Source organism: Vipera ursinii (genome assembly GCF_947247035.1).
Source record: "Vipera ursinii genome assembly, chromosome: 1".
Lineage (NCBI taxonomy): Eukaryota > Metazoa > Chordata > Lepidosauria > Squamata > Viperidae > Vipera > Vipera ursinii.
In genome coordinates this window covers 13,463,873-13,476,622 of record NC_139512.1, presented here as the reverse complement: position 1 = coordinate 13,476,622, position 12,750 = coordinate 13,463,873, and the positions used below count along the sequence as shown (strand labels likewise).

Genomic DNA, 12,750 nt, shown 5'->3' with positions numbered 1-12,750 from the left:
ACGACGGCACGGAAGGAAGCGACTTGCGCCCATTTCTCACACCTACGACCACCGTTGCAGCCTCCTCCAGATCACGTGATAAAAATTCAGGAGCTCGGTAACCGACTCGTATTTAGGACGGTTGCAGTGTTCCGGGATCACATGATCCCCTTTTTGCCACCTTCTGACCGGGGAAGCCAGATTTACTGAACAACCGTGTCACTAACTTAACAAGTGCATTGACTCACTTAACAACCGTCGGAGGCAAGGTGGTAAAATGGGGCAAAAACTCAGTCGACAGGTGTCTCACTTAGTAAGAACCAATTTTTTGGCGCAACTGTGGGTCGTTCAGAGAAATATCTGGAATTTGGGAGAGCAGGAGAATGCTGTTTGGGGTCAGAAGCTTCCCGTGGGAAGGGATTTCACGCCGATCCTGGGTGGGATCGGGGCCTAAAGGAAGGGGTAGGCAACCTTGGCCCTTTTATGGACTGGTGGACTTCAACTCCCAGAATTCCTGAGCCAGCATGGGGGAACTATGGCCCCCTTCACGACTCGTGGACTTCAACTCCCAGAATTCCTGAGCCAGCATGGTCAATACAAAGGATACTGGGAATTGAAGTCCATGCGTAAAGAAATGCAGGGGTAGGCAACCTTGCTCTTTTATGACTCGTGGACTTCAAACTCCCAGAATTCCTGAGCCAGCATGGGGGAAACTATGGCCCCTTCATGACTCGTGGACTTCAACTCCCAGAATTCCTGAGCTAGCAATGGGGGAACTATGGCCCCCTCATGACTCGTGGACTTCAACTCCCAGAATTCCTGAGCCAGCATGGGGGAACTATGGCCCCCTTCACGACTCGTGGACTTCAACTCCCAGAATTCCTGAGCCAGCCTGGCTCAGCTTGGAAACCTCTCCCTTTCTCCCTCAGCATGGCTGGCTCAGGAATTCTGGGAGTTGAAGTCCACCAGTCATAAAAGAGCCAAGGTTGCCTAAAGGAAGGGGGCAGCACTCCCCCTCCCCGCTCCCACTCCTAGTTCTTGGTTTGACGGTCAGTGCCGGTCACCTCTTGACCCAAAACTGGCCCTTGGCAGTTGGTGGAAGTGCCTAACCTGCAAAGCTTACAGGAAGTCGAGGTGGAGCTATTTTTCTAATCAGTCGTAGAACCTCCATCCTTAGGAGCACTGCGCAGCGGTTTCTGGGAGGAGGGGAAAAAGCAAAGCAAAGGGCACTCCTTTTGCGGCCTTTGGCGGCTGCTGTCTTGCCTTATGAATAGCGGCCGTCTCTCCACCGTCCATGAGGCTGTGTGGTGCTTAGGATCCCAACCCCAAGTGAGGCTAGGAATGTGCACCCCACACCTGCCAGCGTTCCTTTTTCCCACTTTCCCAGCCCCCCAACTGTAGGAAAGATGCGGCTGCTTTAAGGTGTCTTCTTCTTCTTCTTCTTCTTCTTCTTCTTCTTCTTCTTCTTCTTCTTCTTCTTCTTCTTCTTCTTCTTCTTCTTCTCCTCCCCTCCCTCCTCCTCCTCCTCCTCCTCCTTCTTCTTCTTCTCCTCCTCCTCCTCCTCCTCCTCCTCCTCCTCCTCCTCCTCCTCCTCCTCCTCCTCCTCCTCCTCCTCCTCCTCCTTCTTCTTCTTCTTCTTCTTCTTCTTCTTCTTCTTCTCTTCTTCTTCTTCTTCTTCTTCTTCTTCTTCTTCTCCTTCTCCTTCTCCTTCTCCTTCTCCTTCTTCTTCTTCTTCATCTTCTTCTCCTTCTCCTTCTTTCTCCTTCTCCTCCTCCCCCTCCCTCTCCCTTCCCCTTCTCCCTCCTCCCTCCTCCTCCTCCCCTCCCCCTCCCTTTTTCCTCTTTCCCTTCCCCTTCTTCTCCCTTCTCCTCCTTCCCCTCCCTCTCCCTTCCCCTTCCCCTTCCCCTTCTCCTCCTCCTTCTCTTTCTCCTTGTAATAATAATAATAAAGTTGGAAGGGACCTTGGAGGTCATCTAGTCCAACCCCCCTGCTCAGGCAGGAAACCCTATACCATTTACCAGACAAATTGGCTGTCCAGTCTCTTCTTAAAAACTTCCAGTGTTGGAGCACTCACAGCTTCTGGAGGCAGGTTGTGCACTGGTTAATTGTCCTCACTGTCAGGAAGTTTCTCCTTCCCCTTCCCCATCTCCTCCTCCTCTCCTTCCCCCTCCCTCTCCCTCTCCCCCTTCCCCTTCCCCTTCTCCTCCTCCTCTTTCTCCTTCTCCCTCTCCTTCTTCTTCTCCTTTCTCCTTCCCCTCCTCCTCCCCCCCCATTTCTAGTGTCAAAGGACGGTGTTGCTTACAGATGCTATCTGAGAGACCGGCAAACTCCACTGCCTCTTTCAGTGGGTGGGATCCAACCCTCCCCCCACGGTGGCTGGTGCCGCAAGGCTGCTCTTCTCTGAAGAGGGTTTGGCAGATCCCTCCAGGAGACTTGGCCCCCTCAACACTCAGGACCCTTCCTGGTGTTCGAGCACGTGCCGCTGGGTTACTCCGAGGATCTGTGTTTCTCAACTTTTGGACGTATGGACGTCATCTCCCCGGAATTCCCCAGCCAGCCAGGGACTCCGGGAGTGGAAGTCCAGATGCCTGAAAGGTGCCAAGCTTGAGAAACATTGCTCCGGATTGGATCGCAACCCAGACAACGTTGCCCCAGGTATGCCAGGAGCTTCCGTTGTGCAGGGCAAGCCTGGATAGGAAGCCGACCAGGTGATGCCTCGGGAAGGTGATGCCTTGAATCCCAGCCCTTCCCCCTTTCAAGCTCTGGGAATTACAGAGGGGAGAGGTTAAACATGAAAACAGGGAAGAATGCCTCTAGAGTTGCCCGTTCTAGTCAAAGAGGAGTGGCAGGGGTCAGCTGGCAAGGGCAGGAATGGCTGAAGAGCCAGCTGGGCACAGCTGCACCGTCCATCTCCTTTCCTCTGCAGGAACGCCGTAAAAAGCAGCAGATGGAAATCCTGCAGAAGGAGAAAGAAACGGCAGAGAAGATCGCCGCCCGCACCTTCGCCCAGCGCTATCTTTCGGATCTCGTTCCGTCCGTCTTCGGCAGCCTTCGGGACAGTGGATACTTCTACGATCCAGTGGAAAGAGGTGCTGGGGGCAGCGGGGTGGGGGTGGGGAGAGGGTTCCCTTGGTCAGTGCTGGGAATTGGCTGTCTGACTGTAGAATTGGAAAAGACCCAGCTTGAAGTCTTTTGTGCTTTGGCATCCTGATTTAATCCCCAGTGCTAGCACAGGCAGAGGGACCGGTCAGTTTCAACCTTTTCCATTCGCAGAATTGAAAATTTTCTCATTTCTCCATACGTAAATTCATCCCATTCCTACAAGTGTTTTTCTTTTTCTTTTTGTTTTAAAGGAAAAAGCTTTCACTATGAATGTCTGCCAGGGGGTGGTGGTCAAAAAAGTCAAGTGTCAACTGTCTCACTACTAGCAGACCTCAAGGCCTTTAAGTCCCATCAAGTTAAAACTTTATTGGGTACAGCATTTCAGAACTGAAGAAGCAAAACCAGCTCTGGGTTTTCCCGCGTGAAGCGTGCTTAGTTAAAAGATAGATTCCCACCCACCCGGTGTTCACATTGTCCAATCGTACTGCTTCTTTTGTTATGGGAACAGTTCACTTCTCCATCAAGCACCTGCGGCAATGACCTTGACGTGGGGCAGGCTCTCACGGTCCGTGAACGGCTTTCTTGCCATTCCATTCCCTCCCGTTTTTTACCCCTCCCTCCTTTTCTATGGCAAGATGATGACACCAGCAGGCATCATAGCAATTCACTCTGGACATCAAGATTTTGTTTATTTATTAAATTTATAGGCCTCCCACCTTGCCTAATGTTAAATTGGAAACTGAAGTAAGATCCCGCAACCAAGAGGTTACATGGGCAACCTAGAAAACACACACACACACACACCATTTCTGGGAGCACTGCACCTTTCTGGGCCAGTTGAATTTCCTGACAGCGAGAACAATTAACCAGTGGAACGACTCTCCACCAGACGTTGTGGGTCCTCCGACCCTGGAGGCTTTTAAGAAAAGTCTGGACAGCCATTTGTCTGAAATGTTGTAGGGTCTCCCGCTTGAGCAGGGGGTTGGACCACTAGAACAATGGTCCCCAACCTTCGTGGCTTGATGGCCCAGCCGGGGGGGGGGAGAGAGAGAGAGGGGAACCAGGCCACTCAAGCAGCAGGCCGGCGTGCACACGCATGCGCAACTCAACTTGCAAGAGCGGCAGGCCAGCATGCATGCAACATATACTCCCAGCGCAAGTGCAAGTTGAGCTGTGCATACGTGTACGGCAGCCAGCGGCCTGGTTGCAAATAGGCCACAGCCTGCTAGTGCGCCGCAGCCCAGGGGGTTGAAGACCTCTGGATGAAAAGACCTCCGCGGTCCCTTCCAGTCTGCGTGTCAACGCTGCTAACATTGGATGTTCTTGCTTTGACAAACGATGAAAAAGCAGCTGTTTTACATTTCTACCTGTGTATCATAGCCGCTGCTTCATCTTTTGTCAAAGCGAGAACATCCCATGCTAGCAGCGTTGACACTGTGATTCTGTTATTCTGCAGACTCTCCTTTGCCCTTATGTGGCAATTGGCGATGGGGGAGGGGATGGATGTCACATGTTTCATGACATCATTGGACAAATGACCTCATAACAGGGGTAACATCATCACAGTTGCTGCTGGAGAGGTTTAACCCAGGGTTGAGCTCCTTGTTGGTCTGAATAGCTTTGTGGGTCAATGGAGGTGTTATGTGCTCCTGGCTATTCTCCTTCGTGACCAGAGGCAAGCTCACCTGGCAATAGCCAGCCAAGAGTCCATGAAGGCCTCTTTGTTTTGTTTATCACAATAAGCGGGGAGAGAAGTGATCAAAACTTGGTTCTCTCCAAAGTTCCGGCCCAAAATATTCCTCTTTTTATACAACTCTGTCCCGGCCATCACATCCCTCCTTGTTCCCCATTGGCTCAGGGACTGTGAGGTTACACTCTTCCCGACCACTTCCTGCGTATTTCCTGCTGCCTTCCTTAAACACGTGTACATTAATAATATAAGCTATTAGACTTACTCAATTGCTTGTTTTGAGTTCTGGGCATATTTTACAGCTGCTTAGAACAATAGGTCCTTTCCTATTTTTTTATTTTTATTTTAATCTGCCTTTCCAGTTATCCCATTCAGCTAATTTTCCCCGGCTAGCCATTTCCTCGTGTCGCTGTTTTTACGGCTTGTAGTCTTCCTTTTCCCACGCTGGCTAATTTTTACCTACGTGTCTATCTTACACCCTCCCTTTATGCTACCACTTCCTGATCCCCTGTTGTAGTTTCTTGGACAGGCTTGTTTCTCCACTCGGTAAGCTTCCACTAGACAGCCGGTTCAATTTTAAATTTTGAAGATCTTTCAAAATGGCAATGGTGACGCCTGCTCTTTTATTCCCCCAGACATCGAGACGGGCTTCATCCCATGGATAATGGGCAAGATGGAGACGCTGCTGGAGAGGAGGGCCCTTGGACGAATCATTGCGGATAGTAAGTGAGAGTCCGGTTGCACAACCGTTGGGCAGTTCGGCTGCGAGGGGCCATCCCATGTTGTCCAATGGAGACAAGGAAACTCCCCCTTAGCTGACCCCTCCCACACTCAGTAAGTACAGAGTTGGGCTGGGCTGGGGTCTCCTAGAAGAAGAATCTTTTAGGTTGAAGGTGTTCTGTACCAGCCTGCTACCGGCCCTGCAGAAAAGGCAGGGACAACCCCTTTTACAAGAAGGCAAGAGGCTGGAATTACGCCTGCCAAATTTATTGCTACAAAAACAAACAGAACAAGACAAACCAAGAAACAGGAGCTTTAAGAAACAGGAACTATCCAAGCGGTTGCCTTCAGCAAACCAGCCCTCCCACACATTCCCCTTATATAGAGTTCAGGGCGTGGCTTCTCTCTGCCTCCTTCCAAGGAGCCCCATTGCCTTCCTCTGTTTACTCCTAATTGACTGCCTCCTGCGTGGGCGTCCTTGAACAGGGCCAGCTGTGGGTCATCTTCATCCACGCTGTCAGGCTCACACAGCTGGGTCTCCGTGGTGACCAAGTGGGAGGGGCCTGGCTGAGGGCTCTCATCAGCAAGATCTTCAACAGCCTCAGCAAGGTCAAATGGGGCAAAACGGGCTTAACAACCATCTCACTTAGCCACAGAAATTTGGGGCTCCTTGGTGAAAGTAAGTCAAGGACGACCTGTATACACACATGCAGTGCTGGTTCCCACTGCCCAAGGGCTCTTACTCCAGGGTCACTGCTCTCCCCAGGCCCCTCTAGGGCTCCAGTGTGGGAGAGAGCCCCGACTTGTTCCCTGGCAAAGTGACCACCTTAGGAGATGGGGAGGGGTCGTGGCTGGTGACGGACATCCCCAAAGTCCTTGCAGGATCTCGTGAAGGGATTTCAGAAATACCTCATAGTTTATCTCTATTAGTTAATTGTAAGAGCCCCGATGTGGTGCGGTGGGTAGAATGCGGCGTTGCAGGCAAACTCTGCATTCCACAGCCAGCAGTTCGATCCTCTCATTGGCTCGAGGTTGACTCAGCCTTCCACCCTTCCGAGGTCGGTAAAATGAGGACCCGGATGTTTGGGGACAAATAGGCTGACCCAGAAGATGCTGTAAAGCAGTATGGAGAGATATATGAGCCTAAGTGCTGGTGCTAAGTGCTAAGTGGGAAGGAAGGAAGGAAGGGAGGGAGGGAGGGAGGAAGGAAGGAAGGAAGGAAGGAAGGAAGGAAGGAAGGAAGGAAGGAAGGAAGGAAGGAAGGAGGGACCATGGTCATGCAGTGGTTAGAATGCAGCATTGCAGGCTAAATTCTGCCCACTGCCGGCAGTTTATTATTCCTAACCAGCTTAAGGGTGACTCAGCCTCCTATCCTTCCAAGGTCACTAAAATGAGGACCTGGATTGTTGGGGAGAATCATGCTGACTCAGAAGATGCTGTAAAGCATTATGAAGTGGTATATAAGTCTAAGTGCGAAGGGAAAGAAGGAGAAGGAAGGAAGGAAGGAAGGAAGGAAGGAAGGAAGGAAGGAAGGAAGGAAGGAAGGAAGGGAGGGAGGGAGGGAGGGAGGGAGGGAGGGAGGGAGGGAGGGAGGGAGGGCAGGCAGTGAGAGGGAGAAAGGGAAGAGCTGGGAATGGGAGGGAAGGAAGGAAGGAAGGAAGGGCCTTGGTGGTGCAGTGGTTAGAATGCAGCATTGCTGGTTAAACTCTGCCCGCTGTCGGCAGTTCGATCCTCTCACCAGCTCAAGGCCGACTCAGCGTTCCGTCCTTCCCAGGTCGGTAAAATGAGGACCCAGATTGTCGGGGGGCTCATAGGCCGCCTCTGTAAACCGCTTGGAGAGGGCTGTGAAGCGCTATAAAGCGGTATGTAAGTGCTCTTGCTGCTGCTAGCGCTTCTCAGCCCAACCTCACCCCTCCTCTAGACTTAATTCAGCACGTGGTGGAAATGAGGCTGCAGGCTTTCGAAGAGGGCGCTTGGCCTGAACCGCCCGAAGCCGACCAGCTGACTGACCTGTCGGAACTGCTGGGGGCTCTTGACCAGCCTGAAGACTCAGGCCAGGCAGAGCCTCCGGTGAGCCAGGCAGAGGGTCCTGGTGAAACCGCAGAAGAGCTGCAAGCGCCAAGCCGACCAGAGGACGATCAAGGCCAAGTTGAGCAGCCCGACAGTGCTCCGGGGTCCGAGCCCCAGTGAGTCCGGTAAGCCTCTGGAATAGAAATGGGCCCCTGGGATTGGGGGGGGGAGAATCAGAAAGGTCAAGACGGCGTCCACAGCCGTGACATTGAAGGCCCACCGCCTTCGATCAGAATAACAGCATCGGCAGAAGGGACCTCGGAGGTCTTCTAGTCCGACCCCCTACTCAACTAGGAGTGCAAAAAAAAAAAGTGCAAAGAAGAGCAACTAAGATGATTAAGGACCTGGAGACCAAAAAAAAAACATAGGAAGAACGGATTTGACCAGTCTAGAGAAAAAAAGGACCGGGGGGGGGGGCAGGATAGCCGTCTTCCAGTATTTGAGGGGCTGCCCCAAAGAAGAGGGGAGGTCAACTTATTCTCCAAAGCCCCTGAAGGCAGGACGAGAAGCGACAGATGGACACTAAATCAAGGAGAGAAGCAACCTGGAATTAAGGAGAAACTTCCTGACAGTGAGAACAATGAACCAGTGGAACTACTTGCCTCCAGAAGCCGTCAATGCTCCAACACTGGAAGTTTTTAAGAAGAGACTGGACAGCCATTGGTCTGAAATGGTATAGGGTTTCCTGCCTGAGCAGGGGGTGGACTGCATGACCTCCAAGCTCCCTTCCAGCTCCATTCTGATCGAAGGCTATCACCCTATCCCATTCTAGACAAACGGCTGTCCAATCTCTTCTTACCACGTGCCGTGATAAGGAACAACACATACTTGGAGGGGTGTTCCCCAAATTTTGTTGGCCAGGTACCGAAGACCCCCCCTTCCCCCCCACTCCATCCCCATCCATTGCCCCTGTTTTCCCAGGCTCCTAGCAAATGGAGCTCTCTTTGCAGAGAAGATTCCCTCCAGTTGCATTGTCCCAACAATATTTTAAAAAGGTGTTGAGACTCCTTAAAAAAAAGAGTGCAGAGAAGAGCTACAAAGATGATCAGGGGGCCGGAGGCTAAAACATAGGAGGAACAGTTGCAGGAGTCGGAATCTGCAATCTATTGAAAAGAAGGAGTATGGGGGACATGATAGCGGTCTTCCAATATCTGAGGGGCTGCCCCAAAGAAGAGGGGGTCGACCAATTGTGGGAGGGTTTTATACATTTACATAAATTGTATTAGAAATGTTGTTTATGGAGATTCTCAGTCATCCAAGTCATACCTGTCCCAAAGGTGCTTTTTTTTTCCAGGAGGCATCTGGACTTCCTTAATTTACTTTCCCTTCTCCTCCCAGAAGCTTCTTCAGCTCTGACTGGACGGTGGAGAATGGGAGGATTTATACTCCTTGTAGACAGCTGGTCATTTGCATTTTTAAGAGAGTCGTTGAGGCCACATGGAGGTTTATCTCTGTGTCCTTGGGGTCACCCGAGTGGTGCAAATGGCTGCGGAGCCTTCTTGGAACGGCGGAAAGGACCGTGTTGTAGACTGGAGATCGATGATGTCGTATCCATAAACGCACAGCACAACGCAGGAGAACAAACCCATCGGGACAAGAGTCAGCAGTCCATATGGATTTAAAAGACAAAGGCTGCTCTTTTGAAGACAGCAAAGTCCACATTTTTGGACAGAGAGGACCGGTGCCTTGAAAGAGGGGTCAAAGAGGCCATCTAGGTCAAAACTGACCAGCCCTCTCTCAACAGAAGGGGAGGGATACGACATCATCTATCTCCAGTCTACAACACGGTCCCTTCAGCAGTTCCAAGAAGGCTCCACACCCATTTGCACCACTCGGGTGACCCTGGGGGACACAGGGATAAACCTCCAGGTGGCCTCAACAACCTTCTAAAAGAAGGCAAATGACCAGCTGTCTGTAAGGAGTATGAATCCCGCCCTTCCCCGCCACCCAGTCAGAGCTGAAGAAGCTTCTTGGAGGAGAAGCGAAATATCTTCCAAGGGAAACAAAGAAAGTCCAGTTGCCTCTTGAAAAAGCAGCTTTGGGATAAGTAAGACCTCGATGACTCAGAACCTCCATAGATGTTCTGTTCTTCCGGCTCACAGCTTTGGAAAAAAGAGAAAATATCTGCCTCGACCACTAGATGTCGCCAGCAGCCCTGGGAAACCCAAAACGAACTTTCCGAGATCTTTGCTTGTCTTTTGCTTCAGCTGAGGGCAGGTGCTGTAACCTAATCTCTTCCCATAGGTGCCCAACCTGGCGCCCTCAGCAAAGCTTTTTATTTATTTTATTTTTTATTTTAATTCCATTTATATCCCGCCCTTCTCCGAAGACTCAGGGCGGCTTACAAGCTTAGCATCAAGCTTAGCTTGGTGGGTGTGACTCTCCCATGCATCTTTGGGGAAGAGAAGGTGTGTTAGGACCGCAGTGGTTGCCATCAGCTCAAAGCACCCAAGATCTGGGCTAGGACGAATTTTCCAGCCCCCCTCCCTCCCCGCCGCCAAACTGCAGATAGTTTTTAACCCAATGCTCTCATGGGATTTGCTTAGGTCAGTGGTGGCAAACCTATGGCACACGTGCCAGAGGCGGCACTCAGAGCACTCTCTGTTGGCATGCGCACCACTGCTGGCAGCAGCAGGTCCATCAGGCCACCCCCGCCACCCAGAGCAGGAACCCCGCCCAGCACAAAGGAGGTGAAGCGACCAACTAGCAAGCTCAAGTAGAGGTGGTAGAGCGGAGGTCACCAACCATTGTCGATTGGTGGATTGGAAGAAAAGGGAGGGGGAAGCATTTTGCATGCGTGCGTGCACGGGGCCGCGAGCGTGCGCGTGCTGCAAATTGGGCAGGGCTAGTGCCTGCATGATACTCACTAGCCCAGCCCCGTTCTTGCGTGGTGCAGCGCCTTGTATCAGCGCCTTGCAACACGGTGGCCCATTTTTGCGCCCCTGGTTTTTGCATGCCAGAAGCAGCACTCAGAAGCGCCTCCCTGCCCCCCTCCTGAGGGGACCATAATCCCGATGCGCCCCTGGCACTTTGCAATAAATAAGTGGTTTTTGGGTTGTGGTTTGGGCACTCGGTCTTTAAAAGGTTCGCCATCACTGGCTTAGGTGAGTCTGGGGAGCCCTCAATCTTTGGGAACGCTGTTCCTCACACCTGGAAAAATCCCTCCTGCCCACTCCACGTCTTTCCATGCCTTGCTTAGTCACCCTCATGCCCCTTGTGGAACCGAGGCAAATCAATTCTTCTCCATTGGTAAACCGGAAATGAAAGCAAATTTGTGGTGCCGTTGAAGTTCTCCGAGCTCAGGGATAGCCTTGGAGACGTTTGGTGACCCAAGCAGGTAGCAGCCTTGGTGAGACGAACACCATCTGCACTGTGCTGATGATGTCACCAAGTTGGGCCATGAGACGTCTGGATCAGGCTGAGAGTAGAATAGAATAACAGAGTTGGAAGGGACCCTAGAGGTCTTCTAGTCCAACCACCTGCTCGGGCAGGAAACCCTATACCATTTCAGGCAAATGGTTGTCTAGTCTCTTCTTAAAAACTTCCAGTGTTGGAGCATTCACCACCTCTGGAGGCAGGTAGTTCCACTGGTTAGTTGTTCTAACTGTCAGGAAGTTTCTCCTTAGTTCCAGGTTGCTTCTCTCCTTGATGAGTTTCCATCTGTTGCTTCTCATCCTGCCTTCAGGGGCTTTGGAGAAGAGCTTGACTCCCTCTTCTTTGGGGCAGCCCCTGAGATACTGGGAGGCTGCTATCATGTCCCCCCTCACTCTTCTCTTCATTAAACTACACATACCCAATTCCAGCAACCGTTCCCTATATGTTTTAGCCTCCAGTCCCCCAATCATCTTTGTTGCTCTTCTCTGTACCCTTTCTAGAGTCTCGACATCTTTTTTACATCGTGGTGACCAAAACTGGATGCAGCATTCCAAGTGTGGCCTTACCAAAGCATTGTAAAGTGGTATTAGTACTTCACGTGATCTTGATTCTATCCCTCTGTTCATGCAGCCTAGCACTGTGTTGGCTTTTTTGGCAGCTAGAGCACACGGCTGGCTCCTATTTAAGGGATTGTCCGCTAGGATCAGCAAGTAGTGCACAATCCAAGCCGGAGTTACAAATATTATCTCCTTCAGGCAGTCCCCGATTTACAACAGTTCATTTAGCGACCGTTCAAAGTTACAACGGCGCTGGAAAAAAAGCGACTCCTGACCGGTTTCCGCCCTTAACGACCGTTGCAGCATTTTCACGCGACGAAAATTTGGACGCTTGACAATCGACTCACATTTATGAGCATTGCAGGTTTCCGGGATCACGGGATCCCCTCTGGTGACCTCCTGACAAAAGTCAATGGGGAGAACAGATTCGCTTAAGGGCCACGTTACTAACTGAGCCACCGCAGTGATTCAGTTTAACCAACGCGCCTAGGGAAGTCGCAAAATGGGGCGAAACTCACTTCAGAAATTTCTCACTTAGCGACAGTTGTGGACTTTCCTGTATGGAAAAAGGGAGTTTAGATTCCTTGGTAAGTTGGTGGGTTAAAATAATCAAAACAGGTGCTGCTTTGAGAGGTCTTGCCACTTCTGCCCTCCCCCCACCTCTTTAAAAATAAGTGCCGTAATGATCATTTTTGCTTATATCTTTTCAGGAAACGGCTGCAGAAAGAAGACGACCCCGGCTAAACGGGCCTTTGAAAATCGGCAAATTATTGAATCTTATTTTACCGTGGTGGGCAAAGTAATAAATGGGAACCTACAGGGTTTTCCTCCCCCCCCTCCCCCAAAATATCTACATGCTTATTAGCCCCAGCAAAATGAAGCCTTTCGCAGCTTCCTTTCAAGGGTTCTCTTTTAACCTTACATGTCTCTTTATTGCATAAAATGCCTGCATGATAAATTTAAAATGTTTGCGGCCCTAGTTTAAAACCTGATTGGGGCCTTATTTTGTTATTGAAGTCCATTTGGAAAGGGAAACGGGACGCCGGGCTCAACTGCTTTCCATTTGAATAGGATTCCGAGAGGGACGATATTCTCAAAGGTTTTAAAGTTTAAGGTCTAATAGTTTTAAAGTTGTTGCTTTCCACCCCCACCCCCCCAAACAGTTAACCGTAGTTAATATAAGTTCTTTTGTTGTTGCTGTTTTGTGTTCTACTTGCTGGAGTTTCCCTGTGACAGGAAAAAGGAAAAAAAGAAAAT

General features: G+C 50.9%; 1 protein-coding gene across 1 annotated transcript; it reads left to right on the top strand.

The window, feature by feature from the left end:
* Positions 1-2,770: 2,770 nt before the first annotated feature.
* On the top strand, positions 2,771-12,237 carry RSPH3 (radial spoke head 3; the record flags this gene model as incomplete). The annotated part of the gene is made up of 4 exons (XM_083349320.1): positions 2,771-3,068; positions 5,407-5,493; positions 7,413-7,677; positions 12,204-12,237. The coding sequence occupies 4 exons, from the start codon at positions 2,771-2,773 to the stop codon at positions 12,235-12,237; spliced, it is 684 nt and encodes a 227-aa protein (XP_083205446.1).
* Between the last annotated feature and the right edge of the window lie 513 nt (positions 12,238-12,750).